We start from the raw sequence: 27,320 nt of genomic DNA, 5'->3' as shown, positions 1-27,320 counted from the left end.
CTCTTTTGGTGTTCATACTACAAAACATGCGGTTCTAGTTTAAACGGCGACAAGCTTGTCAGCGACAACCGAGTGGTCAGCTACACCGACTTGCTGAACCTTTTTGAGTAGTCCCTCATAGTAATCCAGATTGGTGGCTTTCGAAACCCAGTTACGTTCAGCATCATTGAGACGCGAGCCATACATGCGAGCATCGTAGTACTCTCCTGCCGTGAGAACAATGCCACCAGGCTGAGGCGCATGCGTACCATCAGCTTGCTTTTGGAGGACTTCGAGTCGGGAGTCTTGTCCTTGAGTCAGCTTTTATCCCCATATGGGCAATTACACAGGGAAAAGTAAGAAAGGAGGGAAATGGGGAGGGGGTGGATGAACTGATTCTACTCACCATTGTTAGCATTGACAAAGTAAGCAATAGACCACCGATCCTGGTCTATGGGTAGTCTGTCAAAGGAAATCCTGTGCAGGGTTGACTTGAGAGCCCTGCCGCTCCAAAGATGCAACGCGTCGCCAATATTGACCACAACGCCGCCCGGAACCAGCGGGACCTCGAGCCACTCTCCTGATGGAGTTTCGACTTCCAGCCCGCCCGATCGTGGAAAAACAAACGTGATTGAGCCCCAATCGGTATGGGCCTTGATTCGGGGAATATCATTGGCGGGTCGTGTCTCGAATTTCGGATAATGCAGCATGCGGAGAACGTTGGGGGGATTGCTGGCATCACTGTGCGCTTCAGAGAAGTAGGTCGAGGGAAGGCCAAACTCTTGAGCAAAAGTCCTTAAAAGTTTGTGCGACAGTTCATGGCATTGGGCTTTGAATGTCTCGATTTCCTCGCGTTTAGCAGCATCCCAGTACGTGTTCAAGCCATGGGTGTCTTGGACTTCACCCTTGACACCACCAAACACCATGGATTCATGGGCTCCAGACCTGTGATCATCGCATGTGAGTCAGTTGCTGTGAAACATCATTATTGCGCTACATCTTACTTGGAATGCTTCAAGTCGTATCCAATCTGTCGTTGGTCGATGGGAAACTTGGACTTTTCACTCGGGGATAGTGCACAAAATCCCTGGTTCTATATTTCAGTCAGACTTGAAGTCCATATCATTGTGCTCAAGGGTATGTTCATGCTTTGAGCAAACTCACCAATGCAAACATTCGATCAATGGTGGCTTGGGGAATGCCGTACCCAGTCAAGATGAAAAAACCCCAGTCCTGGCAAGCTCTTGTGATCTCGGCAGATTTGGGGGTAAAGTCGTCCAAACAAGATACATCAATGACGGGAAATACCTCGGTGGCCATGCTGAATACTGTAGTCGAGCTTTTTGCGTCCAAGCTAATGATTATTCTGGTTTAGGTATGCATGTGTTTCCATCAGAGGGGGTTTCTTTAAGTATCATATCCTTCCATTACGCTGTCCATCCATTGGTGTAGCGCTCCATTGATTAGCTTCTCCTTGAAGCGGCCGACTTTGCAACCGCCTGTTCGTCGGACAAGTTTTCTCGCCCGCATCTACGGAAACTAGCATCTACATGGGTCAGATATCGGCGGGTTCCACCGTGAGATGGGCAAATCAGTTGAAACTGTTGTGTCAATCAACGCGAACTTGTGGATGGGACCCAGGCAGTCTCATACTCAACAACATTCTAACAACCTGTGTCATGGTCGAGGTTTGAAAAGCTCTGTCGCCCTTTAATGCCAAGAGCAATTCGCATCTTCGTGACCAAATCTAAATCTCCAGGAGCCAGCAGAGAGAGAGACAAGATTTAATAATACGAATTGGCATCAATGTCTCGTACGATATGAAGCTATGCTTGTGATAGTTCCACTATTTATTAACTATAACAGGACCCCAAAAAAGAAGATACCATTTCTTTGATGCTAGGCATACTGAAATTGTCCAGCGAGAATCTATACTGGTGTGTTTTGTGGCCTGAAACTTTGCTTATCATGATCACGGCTTTCTGTGCATCACCAGTGCGCTCGCTTGGTGACTGGGAAAGATGGAAACGTCTGCCAAAACAACATTTTCCCGTCTTGTTGCTGCAAACACAATAACCTCGGCCACATCTTCTGGCGTCAATGGGTCTACACCGCTGAAAAAAGAGGAAGAAGAAAAACATGTCAGTCAAAAAGAGTGTCGATTGCGACAAGATGACCCAAAACTCACTGATACACTGCATCGGCCTTTTCTTTGTCGCCGTCGAATCGTACAACAGAAAACTCCTAGATGAAAAAAATCGCGTGTATCAATAATACATATCCGAGGACACACCCGGGGACACTTGATTTCTTACCGTTTTCACCTGGCCAGGGTCAATCTCAATGACTCTCACGCGCGTCGACACCAGTTCTTTGCGCAGACTGTCACTAAAGAATCGGACGGCTGCTTTGCTGGCACAGTATACGCCACCCCCAGGGTATGCGTCTCTGCCGGCCACACTGCCAATGTTGATTATGTCTCCACGGCCACCATTAGGTTTGTTCAAGAAGATGGGCAAGACAGCTTGTGTCATGTTGATCAAGCCCACGACATTTGTCGAGAACATGACGGCAATGTCATCTTGCGGGATGCTGGGGGCTCTTGCAACACCAGAGGCTAGACCACTGCGGTCATCCCATGTCAGCTTCGTTGGGGGGCCCCGAAATAATTACCCGCAATGATGCAAGACGAGGCAGGGACGGGGTGCTTTGAAAGGGTGAGCCTTACGCGTTATTGACGAGAATGTCAATGTCCCGCCACTCCTCCGGTAACGTGTTTATGAAATTGAGGACTTGGTCAGGGTTGCTGACGTCGAGGTCTCTAGCAAGGACCTGCACATTGCCTCCCGTCTCCCGGAAGATGTCCTGGGCTAGGTCGTTCAGCTTCTCGGTCCTCCGCGCGGTGAGTATCAATCTTAATCCTTGTGGGCATGTCCGGGCAAATTCGAGGGCGGTGCTGCGGCCAATGCCCGACGAGGCCCCAGTGATGAGAATCGTCTTGCCATGAAGGCGCTGGCCTGTAGCTGGAGCAAAAGCAGACATGATTGTGTGTGTAGGCGTATGTAGGTGTGCGTGTGTCTCCAGTCAAGGACGAATATACTTGTAACCTTTTACGACCTTTGCATCATTCAGAAGGCACATGGCAGATGGGCTTTATATCTAGACACGCGGGAGACATTACAAAAATAGAGCAAATGTTCGTTTTTGATTCTTGTCGTGGCCACGCGTAGCTACTCAGCGATAAAGAAGGCCAGTTCCGTCGGTGCCTACCGCTGGACATGCATGTAAATCCTCATTCGGAGATGCGTCTAGTCGATTCAGAGATGACAGTCTGCGAAACAGATACAGTGCCTATCCATCACGGACTTGAATGCACAGATGTCCACCTAGCCTTGGGTGGTAACTTGATCATATCTCAATGATACAAATATTATGTAATAACTAGAGTTGTATACCCTCCTCGTTGTCGGGTGAGATTTGGCTGGATTATTAGTGACTGTATGGTTCTGTGATTGGGTGGGCGGGCGATCGGCGGGTAAGTGGGTGAGTTTTGCGGCGGGGGAACGGACCATGTCGGCCGAAATACCAAGAGATACCTATCTACTCCCTTCATGTAGCCAATTGATGACTTGTTGACAAAGCTAGTGGTTATCTTTGGATAGACATTGGCGATTTGGTCTTGGGTATACCTTCTTCAACAGTCGGCGGCTCTCCATGGAAGCAACAGGCTCCTACACAGCAGGCGTTGATAGTACCTTGTCTCTCCCGCCCGCCGGAATGCGATCTCATCATCCACGCGTGACCCAGAGGGCTCCATTGTCATGCTATCCCTGCTCCAAAAGAAAGAGACGCTGCTCAAGGACGGTCCCCTGTACCAACTGTGTGAACCGGGGCATCTCTGATCAGTGCCATCGCGAGACCGTCGTCCTCGCCAAAAACCGCCCTTCTCTGGATCAGACTGCGAGGCCGCGCTCTGCAAAGACGGCACGCGTTGCTACTACTGCTCATAGGACTCATGGCGACAGCGACCGCGCACATGTCCGCGAAAGTCCAGCTTCTCACCTGCCCGGTCAGCACCACATCACTGACTCGGCCCGCGAGCAAGTTGCGGCAAGACCCGTCAACGTTGAGAGTCCGAGCCACGGCGATCTTGGTGAGACTTGAACATGCCTAGCAACGTGATTCCCAGACGAGCGTTGTTTTTCTGATCCCGCCGAGGAGAATAGGTAATCAAGACTCAACGACGGACGTTTATAGCCAAGGCTCCCCTGTAGCTTTCAACCACGACGGAAACCTTGGTAGCAGTCCGCGCCAGCGTGATGTCGACTCACACCTTTCTGGGGAGGCCGCCAACACCTTGGAAGCTCTCGTCTGGGGAAGCCACAAGGCGACGGCCGAGGTCCATTACGGTCGTGGCCGCGCCCTGAATATTCAAGGCTCTCTTTCGAGTGCCCAAGAGCGGGAGGTTTTGAGTTTCCATCAACTTCACGTGGCGTGGACACACAACGTTTTGCACATGCCGAGCTTTATGCGTGAATGTCAGCTATATCGCCAAGTGGAACATAGCCTGCCCGATGCGGGATGGCTGACATTATACTATGCCGTCCTCAGTGTATGTCTGATCTGACCTTTTCTACTACTCGATGCTCAGGCCGTCTTCAGGTGGCTGACTCACAGGAGCTGCTAGCTTTCCTTCATGTACATGCATCCGCAAAAGGCCGAGAAACTCGGACTCCCAGAGGCTTCCCTCTTATCCCAAAGCTTCTACGACCTCGCCATTGAGTCTCTACACGCAGCTGAGCTCGCAACCGTCAACTCGAGTAGGTCAAACCATTTTTGCTCGAAACCCTTTGGTGGGCTCGCGAGGAATGAAACTAACACGAATTGGCGAACAAGTGCATGCTCTTCAGGCTGTCTGTATTCTTTTGCCCTGTTGCCACTTCTTCGGGTATGTTGAAACGTTTGAACGTCCATCCATCTCCAGTGCCTAGCTAATCACAAAGACAGTGATTCTAAGCGAATCATGATCCTGCTTGCTATGGCCAACGTCACGGCTCAGATCATGGGATTGCACCGAGTCCAGGCAAAATCCGAGAGACCAGAATCCGTATCCGAAGTCATAAGTCGCGAGGTTCAGAAAAGAGTGTGGTGTTGCCTGTGTATCCAAGACTCGTACCTCATCACCTTCAAGCGAAGCTATAGTATCTCCATGGCACACTGTTCCACGCCGCCACCCAGCAATTGTGACGAGAAAGAGGCAAGCATCAGCTGCAACGGTTCCGTGGCCGAGCTCCCAGCAGATCACTTTACACAAAGTACTTTTCAAATCCAACAACTGAAGCTGTCAAACATTTCTCGGGCCCTGTTCGATAGTGTCTCGTCGCTGGAGCGCGCGGGGCAGGGAATCCATAGTGTGTTTGACAAGGTTCTCGAGGCTGATGACGCTCTGGTGCGCTTTGCACAGGAGCTGCCGCCTTGGCTGTCGGTGGTGCAACAAGAGACTCTTCGAGATGACGACCCTTGCATCGTACCAGCAGCAGGCGCCAATGCTGACCATCCAGAGGTTCTCCAGAGCGTACGCCGAACACTGCGCATCTCGTTTCTACACAAACGCATCATGATTCACCGGTCCTTGTTTTGTCGCAGCCTGACGGACAAGAGATTCCACTACTCTTATACCAGCTGCCTCGACGCCGCCCGCACGATTTTAAAGGAATACTGAGCAGCAGCGGCATCACAGTCTCAGCAGGTAGACTGCTGGACTATTCATGTGCACGCCATGAGCGCATGCAACGTCATTATGCTCAAGACGGTCTTTTCATCCGACGCTCTTGGTTGTTTCGAGCTGCAACGCTCACAAGACCAGACCCTCATGGAGGAGTGCATGGCACTGTTACAGAATATGACCTTGACAAACAAGATTATTGAAAGGGGGCTCGTCACGATCCGGCGGCTCATGAATAGTCAACGCGAGTCACTGCCGTCATACTCTACCCTGGATCCGCAGGAGATGCATCGACTTTTGGTAGAAGTCGAAGGAAGACTGCCAACAAATGTACTAGTAAGAGAGGTTAACGATATGGGATTTTTGGAAAGTATATTTGATATGTTTGACGCTGATTATCAGCAATGAAATGATTTTCGCCCTAAAATCGTAGCATGCTGGTGCCTACCTTTAATTTGCTCAATGCATCGATTATGTCATGTGGTTTGAAAACCAAATTCACAAAAAAACCGTTCATGATATTCATGTACGTCGCTTTGCTACTGTTGTATTTTAATGGTTTTAGTATTTTTATTGTCTTCTTCTATATTGTTCATTAGGTGCTCAAAAAGTCATTATATTAACACGTCCTTGAATCCACCATTGCCCCAGTATCCGTCCCCTGCAACGCGCCGTTGTTCCGTGACAACGACACCGCGAGTGGCGTAACTGCTAGGTCCTGCCGAAGCAGCCGCGGCCAAATTTCTGTTTGGTGGCATTTGAGCCATGTGCGAGCGCTTCTCGGTCGTGGCGGCGGTAGTGGCGGCGGTGGCGGCGGCGGCGGCGCCACCAGACCTGCTATTATAGCCTGATGAGAGGGTGTTCGGAGCTGGTGCTGGAAAGCCGTTCTGAGTTCTTGGTCCAGCTCTATCGCGACCAAGCGTGGGCACGTATAGACCAGGTCTGGTTTGAGGAAATCCAGCCGGGCGCTTTGTCTCCGTTAGATCCCGAGGGCCGGTCCAATACTTGGAGTATATGGCGTTGATGGCTTCGACGTCGTACTTGGTGCGGGTCCGCCGGTCCCGCCAGACGGAGAAGCAGGCGACGCAAACAAAGACGATGGGAATCAGGGCGAGAACAATGTAGCAGAGCCACCAGTTGGAGTCGGAGATCGAACTCGAATCATCCCGTGCCGTTAGCATGCTTCCGATGCTGCTCATTTTGCTTTGTGTGTTTTTCTGCTTCTTGTTTTGATCCCGTCGTGGTGTTTTTCTCTCCCTTTTTGATCTCTTCCTATTGGACCTCGAATAAGTTGAGGTCGACGTGACTTGAGATTTGTTGTGTGGTTGAAAATTGTATCAAAATAAAAATGTTCAAGGCGGAACAGAAAGGTAAAGTTGTGTGTTTGAACGAATGTCTTGTTATTGCTTATTCCTCCTCGATTCCCCTTTTGGCGCACAGACGGGGGTGCAAGGTCAACTCGCACAGCCCTGGGATGTTTCTCTTAAGTGAATGAAGATGGGGAAAAGATGAGGCTTGTGCCTCGAAAACGAGGATACAGCAAAGAAGAAATAAAAAAAATATATATAAGAGATGGTCTGTCAAGATATGACTAAAGCCGCAGGGGGGCAGGAGGCGGGGGGACAAGTAGATATACCGAAAGGGCAGGATAAAGCAGGGGTTGTCTGGAACATGCCGAAAGAATGGCTTGGTATGATTCTTCTTCTTCTTTTCTTCTTTGTCGGTCGATTCTTGGCGATCCGACCGTCTCGAATCTTTACTTTTCACGAGTCGTACAACAGTGAAGAAAAAGGAAAAGTGAGGAAAGGGAACCCGAAGAAGAAAAGGCCTCCCCTTACCTTGGAATGTGATGCTTGGTCGGTCCGCAAAAGTATAGTGGGACGATGGAGAACGTCGATCATGTCAAGCCTGTCAATCGGGTCTTTCTCCGTTTTTTGATCCCTGCAACTCCATCTTAAGGAAATCAGACGGCAAAAGATTAAAAAAAGAACGACGCATAAACATGCGATGAAATGGCAACAAAAACTGTCGATTAGAGGACAAACAAGAAGAAAAAAACAAGCATCAGATCACATCAGATCTCCTCCGGCACTTGATTCATAGCGGCCAGCCACATTCATGGTGCGACACAAAGTTGAGTCAAGAGAGGCAAAGCAGGAGAAAGGAGAGGGCAGCAGTCGATTAGCTTCTGCATTTTTTTGCTTGTCGCGGCCTGTGGAGGCCAAGTGATTGGCTCATTTGGGAGTCGCAGCGCCGCGCCTTCCAAGCCACTAGTCACAAAATAGTGACGTGATACGACCGCGAATCAGCAGCAGGAGTTGAAACGATTGGCTATCAGCATGGTCACGGTGCTACCAGTTCTCCACTTATACGGGAAGCATCTTCTCTTTTTGCCCTGTTCCTGTCTGTCTGTCCTACCTAGAAAGAGAAGGAGCCAATTGCTCATATTAGGTCAAAGTCCAGATATCCATGCCCCCCAGTGACCGACCGTGTTTGCATAGTATCGTGAAATAACCATCCAAGAAACCAGCAATTCCGTGTCTGAAGAAAAAGGAAAGCTGGAGAAACTGACGATCTTTCTCTCTGCTCACTCACCTGTGCTCCAATCGTTTAATCAATAGTCGTCAGACGGTGAATCCGACTTCGATAAACATTTGCCGATCGACATGATTAGATCTGCATCTTCATGAAATGCAACCCGCAACTCCGATTTGAGCATGTCAGATTGCGTCTGTTCGCGTATCTGGCCATACGGACTTGGATTTTCTATTTCGATATTCGGAACCAACTTTATTCATCTAGTCAAATAGTTGGATTGATTTATTTTGTGCTAATTGGACCAGCCAAAGGACGTCTATCCGCCTATAATTTTGCACATGCAAGCATCAAGGAATGCATCCATCTCATGGAATAAACGGTGAGAATTCATCTCAACTCCCTCATACCGCCGGGACTTCTGGCCGTTGCCGCGGCCACTGTGTCGCAGAAGCTGCCTTTCGCTTCCTCGCATCTCGCCGGTTCCGCCTAACGGCCGTGATGAAGAAATAAAGGCAAATCAAGACACATACACCGCCAATGATGCCGAGTACTATATTATGCATCTTCTCAGAAGGCGGGTCTGTAGCAGGCAGCCCTTCCTCTGCTACTACATCGTATTCCCTCCTCATGATCGGCATAATGACGTACATTTTTCGTTTCTTGCGCCCTTTTGATCTTGTTGTAGCGGTTGGTCTGTCAAGTCGTGATGATTCCTCTTTTTTTTACAGATGATGCTGGTTTGCCAGAGACGAAAACGAATAGACGTGGTACGCCTTGGTCTTATATATAGGTATGTATGCTCCAAGGCTTGGGCGTGGGACAAGCATCTAGATTCGATACAAAGCCCACAGGGCATTTCAAGAAGTACACATGCCCATTGTTCACTTGGTGTCAAATACAGGCAAAGAGAAAAATGTGTATATATACTCATAACAACTGGTCATTGTCCATGTCGGATTCTTTGAGGGCCACCTGAATGGACAACAGGACGCTGTCGCTCTGCAGTCAGGTAGACAAGACCGATTATGCAATTCAGTGTGATCACAATCAATGACAATATGCCTATACACCTAATAATTCGGAAAGTGTTTTGACCGATTCTCGATTATATTGTTGCGCACGCGGCTTTTCTAGCGCAATCCCGCTAGTCCAGCCACTTCTATGACTATAAAATGAATACAGAGATGAGATTTCATCTCGCCAACGCCGTGTCGTGAGATTCTATTACCCTTCCAACATGCCAGACCCCAATTTTCTTCAGACCCAAACCAAACAAAGGTCTTTTCGTAACGCGACGAGTTGAGGGGTATCATACAATAATGGGTATCATACAACTCGCAAAAAAAGAACACAAAATCAAGCTCCTCCTTACTCGATGATCTTGGCTGGCAGTTGTGCAGCTGCTGCGGCCGTTTGGTTCGTGATGCCCCTAGACGCCACCCGGGCAATCTCCTCGTCCTCGGGTTCTTGGGCCTTTTCGCCCTTTTCGGCATCAGCATCAGCAGAAGCAGCCGCCGATGTCTTGACCGGCTTCTTTTGCTTGACGCTCCGCCACTCCATGGCCGCGGCACCGAGAATGGTGAGACAGCACATGGCGAGGCCAATCTGGAAGCACTTGCGCAGGGCCTCATTGTAGCTCACCAGGACCTGGGGCAGCAGGCTGGCGGGGACCGACGAGGTGAGGGCCGTGGCGCCATTGTCAATGACGAGGCCGACGTTAAAGTTGGGCAGGGTGCTGAGGCGGCTGACCAGCTGCGTGTTGAGCACGTTCTCGCCGACCGAGATGAAGATGGCGCCGCCCAGCAGCTGGCTGAAGAACATGAGCGAGGTGCCAATGGGCACATCGCGCGTGGGCAGCACCGTCTGCGCCGCCAGGTTGGGCGCCTGGAACGACAGGCCCATGCCGAAGCCGTAGAGGATCTGGTACCCGATCCACTTGCCCGAGCCCGTGTCGACCTCGAGCGTCGTCAGCAGGCCCGCGCCAATGGACATGACGCAGGTGCCCGCAATCAGGAACGGGGTGTAGTAGCCAATCTTGGACGTGAGGATACCGGTCGACATGGACGCCACCACCATGGCCAGGGTTAGAGGGAGCAGACGGATGCCCGAGTCGACGGCCGAGACCTCTTTGATGGCTTGGAACCAAATGGGCAGGAAGTAGACTATTGGGGAGGTTTGTATGTTAGCTTCTTGTTTCGTTCCCAGTGTTTTGGATGGGATTTGTATGAGTGAACTTACTAAAGATCATCATTTGCGAGCCAATACACAGCGTCGCCCAGAAACCAGCCAGGATACTACGCTGCTTGAAGATGCGCGGCGGCAAAGTCGCCGTCTTGGGCATGTAGACCTGCACAACGCAGAAGCCAACGAGGAGGGCAATGCCCAGCGTGAGACAGGCAATGACGCGACCGCTGTTCCAGGCGTACTGGAGACCTCCCCACTGGAGGGCGAGCAGGAGACAGACGACGCCGGGGATCAAGAGGAGGGTGCCGACGGCGTCGAGCTGCGCGAGCTTCTGTCCGAGGGGCAGCTTGGTAGTCTCGCGGTCAGGCAGCGAGAGCAAAAAGGCAATGACAACCAGGGCAACGCCGCCAATGGGCAGGTTGATGTAGAAACACCACCGCCATGAGACGTTGGAGGTGAAGGCGCCGCCGACGAGGGGTCCAATGACGGATGCGAGACCGAATACGGCACCAAAGAGGCCCTGATACAACGGTCGCTTGTGTAGTGGTACGGCGTAGACAATGATGATAATGACACCGGAAAAGATTCCGGCGGCTCCCACACCAGCGACGGCGCGGCCCACGATGAAGACGGTCGAGCTGGGAGCGGCGCCGCAGATGGCGGAGCCCACCTCAAATAGAAACACGGCGGCCATAAATGTCAACTTGACTGAAAAGAATGTGTAGACTTTGCCAAACATCAACTGAAAGGAAGCCGTTGTGAGCAGGTAGGCGGATCCATACCAGCCCACATCTTGCAGAGATTTGAAATCGTCTGTGATACGAGGAATGGCCTACATGGTTCCATCTTGTTAGTAGTCGTCAGAAATAAAGAGTACCAAACATGAAACATACCGTCGATATAATCAGTCTGTCTAGGGCAACCAAGAACATGCTAATAAAGATGGATATCAATAACAAGGCAAGGCGGAGGCCCTCTGGGTATTCGTGGGTGGTGGACGCCCGCGACACCGTCTTGGTGACCGTATTGTTCTCCTCCCTTGGGTGCGTCGAGACGCTCGATATGTCGTCGCTGTCGCCATTGTGAGAGGCCTGATCTACTTGTGTCGTCGTGGTCGTGTCTGTTACCTCGGCCGTCGCCGTAGGCTTGGCGTCGCCGCTGGGCTTCTTCTTGCCCAATCCGAAAGGCATGGTTTAAACCTAGTGTGTGTGATCTGGATATTTCTATAATTGCCAAGCTCGGGTTTCGATGCGCAGCTAATAAATGTCGTATACTTTTTCTGTGTGGCCCTTCCGAAAAAAAGCTTATTTGCACTTCTGCCAAGCAATATAGGAGCAATCAGTGCATGCGTCGTGTTGGTGATCAACGAACTCGGTATTGTGAGGCGTGGGATTGTCTCAGTCAAGGAATAAGATGGTGATGCTATGGATTATTTATTATGATTCACAGTCTGAGCATCTACAGCAACTCTAGAAAACACGGGTCGACTGTCGCATCAAATATATTTTCAGACGACATCCCTTTAAGCGTCGCATTCTTGGCGCCGACATACCGATATTTTCCAAGCTCCGTCGGTCTCGGACAACGCTATGCCCGGGGCTGAAGAAAATGTGTGGACCACGGACTTAACAAACGAGAAGGAGTATACACAACTAGTTTCATTTGTTCTTGATAGGCTCGAATTTTTACGCACCCGAGTCACCACGAGTTCGGGTGTTCCTAAACTGCTGGCTACGTGAGATTAGGCCGGGCCCACACCCGTTTTCTTGCTGCTCTGCTGACAAAGGACCGGCGAATATCTGTTTCTCATTTGTCCATCATTTTGCGAGCAGATTCATCATGTAAGCCATTCGGTTTGAATGCGTCACCGAGCTGCTCCTTTACTTGGTGCTGGCGCCATGCGAAAACGTCCAATTCCAGGGGCTTGAATTATCTGATGACTATTCTTTGCACTTCGGCCCCGACGTGACTTGCTCATAACCGACAGTGTCCAATCGCAGTGCCTGAAATGGGAGATGGCGCCCGCAATAGATCAGCCATGGCTCCGACACTTTTGCGCACTTGCCATGTGCCATCTAACACCAAGTGGACACCGACATGAATCTGTGACATTCCAGATTGTTTTTTCTTCTTTGCTATTTCAGCCCTAGATCATAAGAAAATGAGTCAATCGGGGGACGGAGGAATGCGGATGGCCCTGTTGGGTAAGCCAAGTCACCCAATCATTGGCGCTACGGATTTTGGCCCCCATTATGATCGCACTCTGTTCGGGTCCTTCTATTCCCCGACCAATGGCTAGTACTTCTAGAAACCAGCACAACGCGGATATAGCGTAGATAACTCCCTCCACTCAAATCACTTTGCAGAATTCTTCGTCTCTACATAGTAGAGTTTGTTGCGAGAACGTCAGACACGGTACTTGGGCAGGTCCTTTGATAGTCTTGTAAATTACAGCATCTGCTCTTGACAGATCGTCTCTTGTCTTGGCTATGGAGATTTCCCTTGAATGGCCCACATTAGAGTTGCCCTCTATGAAAACGCCCGCAAAACAAATTCGTTGCATTATTCGTTACTTTTACAGCCAACCATTCATCGTCTGGTAGGGTCCCATATTGCCGTACGCGCCATAGTTGACCACGGGAGCCCCGTTGTTGCCAAACATGTCCCAGTTGATGGTTGAGGTATCGACAAACCCTAACATCTGGTCCCAGGGCATATCCGCGCTGGCTGCTGTGCCGGCAATACTGACAGCTGGCGTCGATGGTGATAGCTTAATATCACTCGCATTGTCCATTGGTTCATAGCTAGAGCCGAGAAGCTCCCGGAGTCGTGAGATAAACCAAGGTGTCTCGGGCGTCGTGCCAGTAGCCAGACACAAGGCCCCTTCGCGTTTGCTCCACGCCTTGATGGCGATCACCGCAAGCGAGGCATGCGGCTTGATTGAAAGCTTGAAAAACTCGGGATGAAATCGATAAACCTCGGCTACCACCTTCCAGGCCCTTTCTACCAGCTGCCCGGTCGTATGTGTACAAAGCTGTCCTACCATGAATTGGAACACTTCAATCTGGAAATGCGTTTTTACTGAGTCACAATTAGTATATTTATCGCCATGGCACTCGACAAATTGCTGCACACAACTTACCAAACCATGTAAAAACACCGCCCTTCTCGAGGTGGCGATAAGTTTCCAAAGATGACTCGGCGCCCGACACGGCAAGTTTGAACAAGTTATCCTTTGGTGTAAGAACTTCGGTTCCCCATTCTGGTTCCTCTCGGGGCGGTCTGATGACTTCTTGTAGCTTCTTCATAATCATTCGGCCCTGCCATGCTGCAAGATCGTGGACGGGACCCATGCTCGGATCACCATATTTCTGTAATATGTCTTGAATAGTCTCGCCCAACTCGTTGATGCGCGCTTGAGCTGCTTCCAACTCGGCCGTGGCTGGGCCTTTTGGCGTCGCGAGTTCATTTTGAAGAATAATGTTTTCGAGGGAAGGAGTGTCCGATAGTAACCTGGCAATTTGATAGCTAATGAGACAATGTACCATGTCTGTAGGTCCATCCTTGGGTTCGACCTTGGTCATGCTTGGAAACAGGTCAGCATCATTGACATTTGTTGGTTCCTTGGTATCCCATTGGCGAGGCAACATGGATTGCCCAAAGCCTGATAGCATCGCGTATATGGCGTCGAGTAGTATGATTTGCCACCACACGCGGCGTCGCATTTCCGTGTCAAACGCAGATAAGCCAAGGAGCTCTCCGTCGCGATGAAGACCCAATTTCTGGGCTATTCGAATAATGACTCCATTGAGGATCCAGGCGGCGTGACGATCATAGCGGCCCATGAGTGAAAGCTAACGAATTGTCTCAGTACTTTCCGACATGGGCGTTCACAAGAGTTGACTGGCTTACCTGATATAACACAAGCGCTTGCAGAACGACAAAATCATATTTGTGCAATATACCAGTACGCATAAATGCGACCCGGGCACCTTTAGAGAACCGAGCCAACGCGTCGTCTTTCGCCAGGCCAAGAACGCCAATGCATTCAGCGTCCGTCATGGAAACGACAGCCATCGTATATATCGAGAAGAGTAGTGCCTCTACATTCTTGGGTAGATTGGTCTGATTCGTGGCAGCTTCAACAACCAGCGGCTGCACAGTAGGCACATGAATGACTTTGGTCAGAGGATTGACTCTCTCAAGAAAGGTCTGCCAGAGACGGAAAACATGCGCTGGATTTGGGTGCAGCTCATCCAGATTAGCGTCCGAGTCACTGGAGAAGAGGAGACCGGTGTGGTGATCGGGCGTGAGTCCATCTGCAGGTGTCGTGCTAGAACTCTCTTCCTCTTTCTCGTCTTGATCTACAATCTCACGCATTGCCCGGACCTGGAAAAGCGTATCAGCAACATCCTCATGCTAGTAGACACAAGAGAAAAGCAGATACTAGCATTCACGTGACATGCATTGAATTGCACAAATCCAAGAGACATCATGCGACAACATACCTCATCGTGAACGGTCGCCCACAAGAAGCTGTCCATGAAGCGTACGCCGCTGTCATCAACAACCAGCTTGCCCATAGACTTCCAGGGTTCACCCGAATTTGGTACTTCAGTTCCAGTGCTGGGAGGCTTGGCGGTTGCATACTCTTGCAATAGCTCCTCGCATCGCGCCAGGCGCTGTTGCAAATCTTGGTTGGGCCTCCTTCTCTTCCTAGCTGGAGCGGGAGTGCTGGGCGTACAGGTCACACCAGCCTACATGATGTGCGCACATTAGCACTTCTCGACCTTTTGCTGTGCAGACTTAGGAAGCACCTAGATCTGCAGTGGCGCTCACCTTTAAGCAGTTGGAGCAGGGACTGTTCCGGTCACATTTGATCTTGCGGTGCTGGCAAAGAACACAGGCACTGTAGAAATCCAGTAAGCGGGATGCTGATTGATGACGATGCTAGTGATGAGGAGCCCCAAAGGGGAGGCCTCTAGAGCTTACAGAACTCGCGGGGTTCGCCCCGAGCCCGTGGGCGTTGACGACATTTTTCAACCTGCCTCATGCAGAGGCGACAAGACACAGAGTGTTGATGAATATTCCGGAGAGCTATCCGCCGGCGCCTCTGTGCGCGTGGGACCCAACGAAATCAGAGGGGCAATTACGTTTGTGCCCTTGAGGCGAGACGAGGCAGACCAAGAGGCGAGCAGCGCAAACAATGGGAAGGAGCACAGAAAGGAGGAGAGGGAGAGAGATGTAGCGATGGACGTTGGAATGATTGGTAAGCGGCTTAAAGAGTAAGTCTTGAAAACAGCCAAGCAGATATTCGGTTTGAGTTTCTTTGACGAAATATACGGAGTTGTCCAACGTTCCGTCCGAGAGGCCCGCGGAAAATCCTGGTCGCAAAAGGAATGTCCACGGGTAGCAGGTATGCTTATCGTCCGCACTTGGAGGGGCTCCCCGTGGATAAGGAGGGTCGTCGCGCCCGCTAAGCTGTCTTTCAACTGGGGGGAAAAGGCAACGGACGGGGATAGGCCAATGATATGCCGTTTTGACCAAGGTACGGATACCCAATAAGTACTTGTAGGTAATGTTAGGTAGGTGGTAGGTCAGTGCAGTGTAGTGCAGTCCAGTCAGTAATGTAGGGAAGTCGTTCAAGCTAAAGAAGACCAATCACTACTAGCAGAACGGCCGGTCAATAAGATGATGCTTGGTGATGGGATAAATAAGATCAGGCAGAAATGAAGAAAAAATTCGAGAGATGTTTTTCTTTTCTTCCTGTTCGCTTGCTTTCTGGGAGGATCGATCGCTATTGCCGTCTGTCAGATCAGATGGCAGAAGAGCTGAAAGAAAAGATGAGTGAGAAAGTGAGAAATTATTATTAGGCATGCAGCTGTAACGTAAGTAGTAGGTTATGCTGCATGCACCATAATAAAGATGGATGCGAGGCGGCGCAGAGGAAAGCCAACAACAAAGGTAATGTTGGGATGGGGATGGAAGTGCCTTGCTGTGCTACTTGAGCCAGTAGGTAGCTGGAGGGGTCTGTCTGGTCTGGGGGGGGGAAGATTGACAGATATGTCATCATAAAGTTCAACCACGGCGCACCAGCGTGATCCCGCAGTCCGTGGACTTCTGGAAAGCCCGCTGAATTTTGACTCAGCCCGGCGTATTCGTGTACGTATGGAAAGAAACTGGGGCCTAGCAAGAGGTTAATGGGGGGAGACTTGGGAGAACGCCAGCTGCCGGGGGCCTGCCTAGACCTGCGGCGGGAACTTTTGCAGCTGCAACCCTCCAATCCCGGCGTGTCTTCGCACCGGCTCGGACACTTTCCGAGTCGCCATATGGACACTTATGTGCATACCTCGCATATATTCGCACACTACACCGGAAATTGATGATCTAATCGGATCCGAGAGATCTTCATCCGCAGTCAAAGATTCTCTGAGCGGAGAATGTTCTGGACCAAGAGAGTGGGTGTGGTCTCCTTTTCTCTGCCATTTTTTTTTACCACTGGAACAACGGGCATATCTCGAGTGAGGTGACATTGATGGCTGATCATTTGATACTTGGAAACAACATTGCCGCCAGCCGAATACACGCAAGGATGAACTGGAACAGGGACTTAATTGCCATGGTGCCTGTTCCTGGAAGAACACCCCAAGGAAACGGCAATGTGTCATGTGGATAGCAACGTTGAGTGACGGGATTGCATGCAGGGAGACATTTACGGTACTTGGTAAGGCATCTAGGAATTATTAGTATTCTTGTTAAATCCTTGCTTACCATTATTGTTAGCCTTGACCTGCAGTGAAACTCTTCTTGCTGCTGGGCGGCAGTCTGACCGAGCCAATTAGGCTGCATCTGAACTCTTTGGTGTCGTTTGCGGGACGATACACTGGGATTCCCGCCAACCGAATCCCGCCGGCTGGCTGATGCTGCAGAACAGAGATACCATTACGCTAATAAACCCCACGGAGATGATATCTGATGGGAGCCCATTGCTCCTTGGACCCCAAGAAAACCCTCCATATCTCTTTCTTTGTACGAAGTACGAAGTATGCATCGTAAACTTCGGAAAGTAGCCGCAAGTACAGGGCTGCGACTGGTTCGGCTAACCCACTGTCCGATCGACATTAATACCCTCCTCCACGTGCAATTATGCATCGCTCTACTACACTACATCCTCATAGACTTCCCGCCCAGCTTACTTAAGATTGCATGTGCTACCTAGGCACATCTCAAAGCATTCTCGTCTATCTCATTCCAAGTCGGGATTGCAGCCTCAAAACCTCGGGAAGTGCAATCATTATTATTCATATTTGGCTTTCCACCTCGTGTCAATTGATCACCTGGCCCGAGAGCCGAATACTCGCCATATTGTTTCGGTACTTTTATAGGGCGCATTGAAGAGCCGGCAGGTTCTATGACACATTGACCAACTTACCTATATGGTCTCAATTGGGTTTATGCTGGAAACATGAACCGAACTACTGGCCCGGAGGAAAGTTTATCTGACAAGCTTCTATACCCCCGGCTATCGAGGTCGACCTTTGTTTGTTTTCCTTAAAAGGGGCATACTTTCATCTTTCCGCGGAACGCGCGCTCTTTGTGGACTTTACCGACAACTACCAATGGAGCAAAAGAGGTATGGCGAAACAAGGGCTATCCCATTAGCATATCATCAACTGGCAAGCCACAGGTATTATTTCTGAATCATATGTATAAGCCCGAGCGGAGTGACCTATTAAGGTCGAAAATATAGTGTTCGTCCAGTGAAACACAGACAAGCTTCATGTCAAAACCAAACATGATAATCAAGATATTCATTGACCGGAGCTTCCGTCTCCAAGAACCCAGGCGGATGGTAACGACCGCCACATCCCAAGGCTACCGACCCGCCTAGCCTTGAAGGATTCCTAATCAGCCCCCGCATATCTGACCACCCCTGGATCAGAATGAACACATCAACACATTCAGTGTACTTGGCAACATATAAAGACAAGCACAGCCTCATCCAATATATTTGTAGCTATATGAAGCAAGTCTTGCACGATTTACTCATCACATAAACATGTCAGGCTGTTCCGCAAGAGATAGGAGAAGCTGTATTACGCACAAACATGTTTATTATAAAATCAGCATTAAACAAATGTCTCAACGCCCTCAGCATGACCTAAGTCATTCTCAAATACGTTGAACATCATTTTTGTTTGGAATCATGAGAATACCATCTAAACCAGATGGGATCAGACGGTCCGGTCAATAACCTCTATGATCCCCTAAAATCAAGGATTTTGCGTGCAAGGGGAGCCGAGGAGGGCGGCGGAAGGGGCCGCTACGGGCATTAGCTTTTTTAAACTCCGAGTCCCGAAGGTTACACCAAGCTGAACAAGATCATTCACCGAGAACCGAGTTTGGACATTTTGCCAAGATTGATCGCTTCGGATGACGGTGACGCTTAACATGAATGGCGTGTCTTTATGCCTTGTGCTGAGAAACTGCTGCCTGGATTCTCCCTCCCTACTGGATAGAACATTTTTCATCAAGACTCTACAACCGAAATTACCATTGCTGGGTGGCTGTTGGCTTAAGGCCGCTTGTAGTAATGCTACGGTGAGGCTATCCCCGGGCCATCCCCAGGCAGACGTCTTTTGGCAAGCTCGTACTACAATCCATCATGACGCGTCATAATTATCGTTTTTGTGTCTATTGATTGATTATTTCGTACCTCTGGTTCTCGAAATACCAAACGTGGTATGACATGGCTACATCAATCGAGCTGCGCAGGTACCTTGCCTGATCTATACACGCAATTGTTTTCCGTTCCAATCCAATGACCCTGAACATTGCCTGGAAATATGCTTCAAACCCTGAACGCCTTACCATGATCATCTAACCATCTATATGCCAAGACCTTTGGCACAGGTCCACAGAATTACTGGGACAATGACATTGTCGTTGCCTCCAGTCAGGACAGCCTCTGTTAGGCTGGCTGCGCAAGCACAGACGCTCGTCTTGCCTATCGTTACAGTAATAGAATCGTAAGGGGTACTCGGATGCCATCCGCCCACCCTGAGCCAGGTGTATGCCGCCATGAGACCGATGAATACGGCCACGGCGAATGCGACGCTGCCTTCTAGACTTTTACCACCGCCCCATATCCACTTGCGATGTCCATAACGCCGACCGATGAGGGATGCAGCTGCATCGCCAAGGCCGACGCAAATCACACCTGCAACCATGCTGACCTCGCGAGTTGGTAGCTCCCAACCAGTCAGGTAACCCGTTCCCGATCGTGGAAGGGAGCCCAATGACAGCCACAGAGGGATTGCACACCCAATCAGGAGGAAAATGTGTGAAACAACAACAGGGCCCCTGAGATCCCGACCGTCGACGTACGGGGCGAGAAATGTTGCCAGAGGCTTCGACAAAGGTGGAAGCTGGCTAGCCCGCAGTAGATCGAGCAGAAGGAATACTGCAAGAATGATGGATAGTGCCAATGCCACAAACGTCGGGTCTATGTAAATTGACGGGGCAAACATGGCCACCATCATGAAGTGAAAGACCTTTCGACGGGTGTCTACCTCATACAATGGGGACAGCTGAAATACAACCATGAGTCCCGCGGCCAGTATCGTGACGTAGTACCCACTGAGAAGCAGCCGAGTATTAGCTTCTCCAAAGACGCCTTGTCGAAGAAACTGGACCCAGCCGACTTGTTCCTCGATATGAGCGGCGCGGGGTGGTAGGCAAATCCATCTTTCGAGGTTATGGCTGATTACTTGCCATCTGAACCAAGGGAGATCTCCGAATAAGTAGCCCAACGCCCAGCCCACTGGCTCAAAACCTTGAAGTGCATGTTCTTGCACAAAGTCCTTGACACCAAAGACCGGATTCGGGACAAATACTGCAGCCACGATGCAGATGTACACATAGAGGGCATACAACCACTTTCTCATGGAAGCTTGCTCCTGTGTGAGAGCAAAGAATGCCCTGACTGACGATGAGGCTGAACGTTTTCTCCTTCCGGATGGAGTATGTGTGTGCGATCTCTTTGACGCCTTGCTGATGTGGGGCAGCGTATGTCTTCGCTGGTGCCCAAGTTGTTTCGTCTCTGCGGCATCAAATCGAACTCCTGATCCATTCTGCTCAGAGCCGTCTAGAGTTGCGGTTTTTACTCGGGTCAGTCCTTGCATGCTCTCGGAATCTTCAGCATCGTCAACAGCCTCACAAGAGCTGCAGGAAGAACACTCCATTGGCGCATGGAACAAGTCATGGCGAACTCGTTTCCACGGCATTAATTTCGAAAAAACTGAACTGGACCGTTTGGTAGGAGCGTCGTCGCGTTTGAAGCGCCATTTGGGCACGCGAGCCAATGCTATTCCCCAAAGAATGACTCGGGTACATAAGACCAGAATGTCGAGTCCGCCAACCCACAGCATTGCCTTGATGATGGTGATCTGAGGGGACCAAGAAAGTAATAGCACGTTAATGAGTGCTACTGAGAGGAGGTGAAGTTCTGCAGTCAACAGACTTGTAGTTGTCAAGGATTGCAGAGTAATACAGAGAGCTCGATGCAGTGGATACAGCAAAACAATATTCTCGGCTGATACCGTGGCCCGAGAAGGTTTACTGTCCTGTAGTAAAGTTGACTGATGACTGATTATTTTCGAAATAAGTAGCGGTACACATGATACCAGCCACTGCAAAGAGCCTCCGACTTCGTCTTCTGACACCTTTGGGAATAGGGCTGGAGGAAGAGCACAAAGTGCAAGGACGGCATTTGGAAGGACAACATAGTCGTTATCTACCGATATAAGTGACGAAACGAGAAGTGTAATGGCCACCGGGTAGAGAAGTGGTGCTGGGTCAAAGGAGGTTGGAAGTTGAAGCGGTATCTTTCGTGAAGAAGTCCGGTGCCGATACCCCCAATATGCTAGCCGCAAAGGATACAAGATCGCAAGAATGCCAGTAACACCCAAGGTGGAAGCAAGTTCTGAAAAAGTGTGAGAGGAGGACTCGAGTACATAGCTTATGTATCTTAAGTTTACTCACCTAGACGCCATTTGTATAGCACTGGACGTACATGCTCGCCCATATACACCATAGCCCCAAGCGAACCAAGGAGCACGACTTCGGTTAGCCGTCGAATGATGACCTTGGTACGTTTGGAAGTCTCGGCCCTGGATTGTCGCTCTTTTTCTGCTTTCGATTCCTTCTTGAACTCGGCCGTGATGTAAGAGTTGCGCCTTGCCTCGTCTTCTAGATACGCCGGAGAAGGGAACGGAGATGAAGTTCCCGACAAGAGCTCGTTGCGCCCACGCAGACCCTTGTGTAATTTGGTTCTTGGTGCCGGAAGGCCCTTCAAAAAGTGTTCGTCGTCGGCTTCGGTACCACTATCGCTCGTTGGGGTGGTATCACGGGAGACGGCGGGAAAGGATGTGCGACTTCGAATATGGTAATCATCCCCATTGTGCTGCGGCGCGGATCGCGCAGTCGTGGAGCTTGAGATGCTGCCTGAAGGCTCGAGAAGCTCCGACTTCTGCCGGTGGTAGGGGTGTGGTGATCTGGAAAGAAGTCGTAGGGCGTCCCGGTCATCGCGGAGCTGGCTCACCGCATCCTGTCGTGGTGCAGTCGGAGAGCTCGAGTGCTCAGACATGTCGGAAACCAGGTTGGGACATGGGCCGACAAAAGCTCGCGGTCAGTTCATGTGCGCCGACGTTACGGATGAGAGTCGCATTGAAAGACGTGTAAACGGAATGGTCACGGCAAAGAGATATCCATTGGGCCGTGAGAGAAAGAAAGGAATTGTATCGTCGCCCCCGGAAGTTGGTGGGCAAGGACGGAAGGTCAACAACGGATGATGTTCTTCACATGCTTAGGAGTTCTGGTGTGCTGCGCATTATTAGGTGGTAGTCGTCAGCCTTAAGGAAGTACCCGCTCTCGTCGTAAAGTGGCTTCTTTTTTTCTATTGGGCCAATTTGCATGGTTTCCTTTCTTTCCCCAACAAGGCCAGTCGTGATTGGGAAAACCATATGAACCCGGCTCAGCGTGAGTTCCATAAAATCTTGGCAATTCGTATTGAGATTGGATTACTTTTACTGCTTGTTCAGCTGATTTTGGGGAATTCCGGCGTTCAGGCTGCATGTAACTTCAAATTGCTATCCCCCAAGTTTAAATCTCAACAACGCAATGTCAAGCTTAAGCTCACGGCACTTACAGGCCGAACGGCTTCATCATAGTCTCTTAAGCGGGTGGGTACTCAGGTAGGCACGCTGAACGATCGACGCGCCGGCGGAACTCATTGCGCTGGGCCCCCCTTGCTGACAGAGCACCGAGGGGTAGCTTTTGCCCCACTATAGCAGTCAAGTTGGAAGTTCCAAGGTCTCGACATCATCGCCAACAATGAATCGCACAGACGAGCATTAATATCGCAACCCACACTTTGTTCTTTCAGTACTGTACCACCATATTTGCTGTGATATTCGCCAATATACTGTATCACCAAATGAGATAAAGGCGCTTTATACCATTCGACCATGACAAAGTTTTCGGATTCTGGCCAGGCACAGGATGGAAGCGACGAGACCAAGCATGCGCACTTTGACCGAGCCGAGCCGTCAGTGCAGTACAACAGCTATCACGACGATCATGACCACCTATCAAGCGCCAGCGACGAGGACTCGAGACCAGTTGAAGTGGGATGCCAAGTCAAATTTGTTTTTCTTCTAACAAAGAAACGCGCCGGCTAACTTTTGCTGATTAAGGTATCTTTCGATCCGGCCAACCCGTATCGGCGCAAAAGCTCGTTAGTAAGCGAGGAGTCGATATTACCTCAGTTGAGCAAACAATCCAAGAAGACACAATGCCTGGTACACCAAATACTAGAGAGCCACAGAAAGGCCCGCCACCGAGATATCCGCAGCGAGGGAAATGGAGCGTTTACGGTAGTCGACCCAAAGGGAAAAGACGAGCGGCGACCTTCAAAAATAGAGCCAGAAAGTGGCGAGAGCACGGATGCCGGCCAAGTCGATGAGCAATCATGGAAAACCTCCATCGACAAGTCAAAGTCGGAGCTGGATCTTAATAGCGAAGAGCACGGCGAATTACACAGTAGATTGCTTACGAAGAAGCAGTTGAGCGAGATGGCTTGGGGGGTGCGTGAGCTCAGCAGGAGATTGGGCAGTGTGCGCCTGCGGTTCAAGGCAAAAACCATATTCATTCTGACCAAGGTATTTGATGCCGAATTGATACCAAAGACACGAGAAATCACAAAGTGGCTCCTAAGCCATCATCGAGACGTACGGTATACCGTCTATCTCGAAGACAGCCTGCAAGAGAACAAAAAGTTTGATGCGCCCGGATTGATTGAAGAGCTGCGACGCGAGTACATCGATGCTGGCGAGATGGATTCAGACACACCATCAGATGCGATGGGCAAGAGACTGCGTTACTGGAACGAAAAGATGTGTAGGAGCAGACCGCACACATTCGATTTTGTCATTAGTCTTGGTGGCGATGGTACCGTTCTCTACGCAAGCTGGCTGTTTCAACGGATCGTGCCACCGGTGCTCAGTTTCGCTCTTGGAAGTCTGGGTTTCTTGACAAAGTTTGATTTCGGCGATTATGAGAATATTCTGACAACGGCTTTTAACGACGGTGTCACCGTAAGTTTGCGTTTGCGATTCGAGGGCACCATCATGCGAAGCCAGAAGCGACACAGGTCCCTGACGGGTTCCCAAGAAGAGCAGGATGAGGCACAGAGCAAGAGGGATCTGGTCGAAGAGCTCATTGGCGAGGAAAAGGACGATGAACACACTCACCGCCCTGATGGAACCTTTGAAATACTCAACGAGATCGTGGTAGATCGCGGCCCTAATCCGACCCTGTCATATACTGAGATTTTCGGAGACGACGAACATTTCACGTCAGTCATGGCTGACGGACTTTGCGTATCGACACCTACGGGCTCGACTGCATACAATCTGGCAGCTGGAGGTTCCCTCTGTCACCCTGACAATCCGGTTATGCTATTGACGTCAATCTGCGCCCATACCCTGTCATTCCGTCCAATCATTCTACCAGATACTATGGTCTTGCGCATAGGTGTGCCTTATAATGCTAGGACTAGCTCATGGGCAAGCTTTGATGGTCGAGAGCGCGTTGAAATGCGCCCTGGTGATTATGTCACCATTTCCGCAAGCCGCTTTCCCTTTGCTTCGGTGATGCCTCAGGGGCGTCGTAGTGAAGATTGGATAAACAGCATCAGTGGCAAACTGGGTTGGAATACTCGCCAGAAGCAGAAGAATGACGGATACAAGTCTTGGAACTGAGACAGGCATGAATATTTGATGACGATGATGAGGAGGAGACCTGGGAAACAGGAGTTCGGCGCAGAGTCGTATAAGGCGTTTTCAAGGATGATGGGAATTCTTCATGACGGAAGTAAGGAGACCGACCATATATGAGGCAGAAAGCTACAGATTCCATGTGTCGGCGTTCAGGATCCCATCCAAGTTGAGAGCAGGCATTTCAAAATTGCATATCATGTCCGCGCACAGCCAAGTGGACACAATTGCATGATATATTTATATATTGCATTACTGTGTACAACATGTGTACAAAAAATGACTTGCTCGAGACATTTCAAAATTTTCCATCAACACGCCCGAGCAAAGAAAAAACAAAAAGAAAAGGCCGCTAAGCCAGAAAAAAGGGATTTCAACCGAGATGTTAGATATTACAGTCGGTTAAGCAGAGATCAAACTTGATTGTTCCTCATCTTGCCCAACCCGCCTTACCAATCCTACTGTTTTGTTTCTTCACTTATGCATCAAGACCCCGCAAGTGATGGCCCACACAACGGCAGAGCCGCATCTCACACACAACATCAGCCTGCGACAATGCCAAGGATTTCTTAGGATTTGAGGCATGGGAGAGACCAGCATAGTAGATGGACCTAGGTAATGTACCACAGCATTCTTTAGAGTGGGGGACTACAAATAAAGCTGTGTCCTATCACCTCCAAATTGAAACGTGGGATAACAATGCTATAATTTCCGGATCCTCGTCCTGCCGTGACTTTTTCGTTGCATGGCGATCAGGCTGTTTGGGTGCCGTCCCATGAGTTTCATTGCATTGCCGCAATTGTCTTCTTCTTCTTTTCCCCTGTAATAATGTGCAAGTACGGATTATTTCAGTTTGGATGGCATTATTGCCATTGATTGATAGCTGCTGTCGAATCGCGATATACACGGGCAAGAAAAGAGATTTTTGGTTTTTTTTGTCCAGAATCCAGCAAAGAAATGCTGGTCATTTCATATTCTTACTATAGATTGGCCGCCTTTTTCTGATCAAGAAGCTTTCCCACTATTGGTTTGTCTTCAATCCATGGTGATACCCCCGCGTCTTCGTGATCTACTAAACGCCCGTGTTTAATAACCAAATAAACAAAGTCATGTCGCTCTAAAGAGAAGTCCCACCATTCCCGCTTGCTGCGTGTACACTACCCCCCGAACCCGAAGGGGTCTTGCGTCTCTGCCTACTCTTCGCCAGAGCTTCTGGCGGGGCCGTCGATTATTCGCTTGCCATTATACAGTATGCCTAAGAGTGTCCGGGCGCGCAATTTCGAGCCGCACGAGGTAGCGTCGGTTCGATATTAAAGATGTCATTATTTTGTCTCGCTCTCAAGGTCGATCGATTCGGCAAACGCTTCACTCCTCGTCCTCGGATGTCTCGACAAAGGTCATCGTGATGCCTTGAGGGTCATCGACGTTCAGGTTGATGGCATCGATGCTTGTGCTGTCCCGCTTCTCCTCGGAGTCTTCGCTCTTCTTGGCCAAAGCGGCGGAGACAACAGAAGGGAGGGAGGCTGTCTTGACGTCACGGGTCTCGAGCTCAGAGCCCTGGAGGTCTTTGGATGTAAGTCAGTATTGAGCATTATTCGTAAGGCCAGGATGAGGCAAACTTACTCTGTGGGACGCCTCGGCGGACGTACATGGTGGTGACCTTGGTAGTGCGGCGACGAGGTTGGGAAGCAGAAGTCTCATCGCGCTTTGCGGCGGCGGCAGCACCGGCGGCAGCGGTAGCTGTGGTAGGTCTGTTGTCGACGATGATACCAACACCAGCGCCACCCTCACCAGTACCAAGCTGGACAACGGGACCCTTTGTCAAGGCGTTCTCGGCATATTGGAGAGCACGGTCGAAGCCCTGAAGATCACGCTTGGTCTTGGGGCTCTCTCCCTCACGAGGAGCGATTTCCTTGCCCATTCCCTGCAGTGTCGAGATAGAAGCAGCTGTGAGAGCATCAGTAGTGTTCAAATAGCACAAAGTTCAGGCGGTGGGGTCGTACCCTGCTCAGAGAGTGTCGAGTCAGTTGCAGGGTTGGCAGCAACAACGGGGGTTTCTTCGGTCGTGACAACGGCTGCTGGAGCAGCTGCCGGGGTGGCGACGGCTTCGGCGGCCACAGCTGGCGCGGCGGCCTGAGCAGCACCAGCGGTGTTGGACTGGCCGGTTGCGGCATTGACGGCGGCTCCCTCGAGGGTGTTGAAGAGCTGAGATACGTCTTGACCTCCTCCGAATGATATTTCACCATCACCGACTACCCTGTATAGGAGTTAATGCTTTGATTCGACACACTATGGTCATCGACAACTTGACATACAAGGCGGGAGAGTAAGCACCAAGGTTGATGTTCAAAGGAAGGGCGTATACCGAGGCCACAAGGCCGGCAGTGGCGACAAGGCGGTAGCTAACCATTTTGACTGATTATGGGATTGGAGGGGATATTGATGGGTTGTGAAAGTTTCGGAAAAGATTGGCTAATAATAGTATGAATAAACGACCAGCGACGACCAGCGGAAGAATGAAAGAAATAGTAACCGAATGAAAGAATCTGATTCTGGAC

General features: G+C 50.2%; 10 protein-coding genes across 10 annotated transcripts; 3 read left to right on the top strand and 7 right to left on the bottom strand.

Annotated features, from left to right (window-relative positions):
• Positions 1–39: 39 nt before the first annotated feature.
• PFICI_07875 (uncharacterized protein) lies at positions 40–1,299 on the bottom strand (the record flags this gene model as incomplete). The annotated part of the gene is made up of 4 exons (XM_007836456.1): positions 40–284; positions 386–924; positions 984–1,072; positions 1,144–1,299. The coding sequence occupies 4 exons, from the start codon at positions 1,297–1,299 to the stop codon at positions 40–42; spliced, it is 1,029 nt and encodes a 342-aa protein (XP_007834647.1).
• A 652-nt stretch (positions 1,300–1,951) lies between these two features.
• Positions 1,952–3,021, bottom strand: PFICI_07874 (oxidoreductase; the record flags this gene model as incomplete). The annotated part of the gene is made up of 4 exons (XM_007836455.1): positions 1,952–2,093; positions 2,168–2,223; positions 2,295–2,604; positions 2,708–3,021. 4 exons carry the CDS (start codon positions 3,019–3,021, stop codon positions 1,952–1,954), a joined length of 822 nt encoding a protein of 273 aa, XP_007834646.1.
• A 672-nt stretch (positions 3,022–3,693) lies between these two features.
• Positions 3,694–5,701, top strand: PFICI_07873 (uncharacterized protein; the record flags this gene model as incomplete). Its single annotated transcript, XM_007836454.1, has 5 exons — positions 3,694–4,132; positions 4,206–4,591; positions 4,667–4,799; positions 4,876–4,927; positions 4,987–5,701. The coding sequence occupies 5 exons, from the start codon at positions 3,694–3,696 to the stop codon at positions 5,699–5,701; spliced, it is 1,725 nt and encodes a 574-aa protein (XP_007834645.1).
• A 57-nt stretch (positions 5,702–5,758) lies between these two features.
• Positions 5,759–6,112, top strand: PFICI_07872 (uncharacterized protein; the record flags this gene model as incomplete). Its single annotated transcript, XM_007836453.1, has 1 exon — positions 5,759–6,112. The coding sequence occupies one exon, from the start codon at positions 5,759–5,761 to the stop codon at positions 6,110–6,112; it is 354 nt and encodes a 117-aa protein (XP_007834644.1).
• A 206-nt stretch (positions 6,113–6,318) lies between these two features.
• On the bottom strand, positions 6,319–6,903 carry PFICI_07871 (uncharacterized protein; the record flags this gene model as incomplete). The annotated part of the gene is made up of 1 exon (XM_007836452.1): positions 6,319–6,903. One exon carries the CDS (start codon positions 6,901–6,903, stop codon positions 6,319–6,321), a length of 585 nt encoding a protein of 194 aa, XP_007834643.1.
• Positions 6,904–9,610: 2,707 nt separating this feature from the next.
• PFICI_07870 (uncharacterized protein) lies at positions 9,611–11,616 on the bottom strand (the record flags this gene model as incomplete). The annotated part of the gene is made up of 3 exons (XM_007836451.1): positions 9,611–10,404; positions 10,481–11,258; positions 11,320–11,616. 3 exons carry the CDS (start codon positions 11,614–11,616, stop codon positions 9,611–9,613), a joined length of 1,869 nt encoding a protein of 622 aa, XP_007834642.1.
• A 1,385-nt stretch (positions 11,617–13,001) lies between these two features.
• PFICI_07869 (uncharacterized protein) lies at positions 13,002–15,462 on the bottom strand (the record flags this gene model as incomplete). Its single annotated transcript, XM_007836450.1, has 6 exons — positions 13,002–13,507; positions 13,569–14,280; positions 14,339–14,815; positions 14,935–15,183; positions 15,266–15,335; positions 15,419–15,462. 6 exons carry the CDS (start codon positions 15,460–15,462, stop codon positions 13,002–13,004), a joined length of 2,058 nt encoding a protein of 685 aa, XP_007834641.1.
• Positions 15,463–19,314: 3,852 nt separating this feature from the next.
• PFICI_07868 (uncharacterized protein) lies at positions 19,315–22,073 on the bottom strand (the record flags this gene model as incomplete). The annotated part of the gene is made up of 2 exons (XM_007836449.1): positions 19,315–21,410; positions 21,470–22,073. The coding sequence occupies 2 exons, from the start codon at positions 22,071–22,073 to the stop codon at positions 19,315–19,317; spliced, it is 2,700 nt and encodes an 899-aa protein (XP_007834640.1).
• An 880-nt stretch (positions 22,074–22,953) lies between these two features.
• PFICI_07867 (uncharacterized protein) lies at positions 22,954–24,747 on the top strand (the record flags this gene model as incomplete). The annotated part of the gene is made up of 2 exons (XM_007836448.1): positions 22,954–23,112; positions 23,182–24,747. The coding sequence occupies 2 exons, from the start codon at positions 22,954–22,956 to the stop codon at positions 24,745–24,747; spliced, it is 1,725 nt and encodes a 574-aa protein (XP_007834639.1).
• A 1,380-nt stretch (positions 24,748–26,127) lies between these two features.
• On the bottom strand, positions 26,128–27,172 carry PFICI_07866 (uncharacterized protein; the record flags this gene model as incomplete). The annotated part of the gene is made up of 4 exons (XM_007836447.1): positions 26,128–26,327; positions 26,386–26,709; positions 26,766–27,019; positions 27,078–27,172. The coding sequence occupies 4 exons, from the start codon at positions 27,170–27,172 to the stop codon at positions 26,128–26,130; spliced, it is 873 nt and encodes a 290-aa protein (XP_007834638.1).
• Positions 27,173–27,320: the final 148 nt, after the last annotated feature.

The sequence above is a fragment of the Pestalotiopsis fici genome (assembly GCF_000516985.1).
Source record: "Pestalotiopsis fici W106-1 unplaced genomic scaffold PFICI_Scf_5, whole genome shotgun sequence".
Lineage (NCBI taxonomy): Eukaryota > Fungi > Ascomycota > Sordariomycetes > Amphisphaeriales > Sporocadaceae > Pestalotiopsis > Pestalotiopsis fici.
This window is presented reverse-complemented; position numbering and strand designations above follow the sequence as displayed.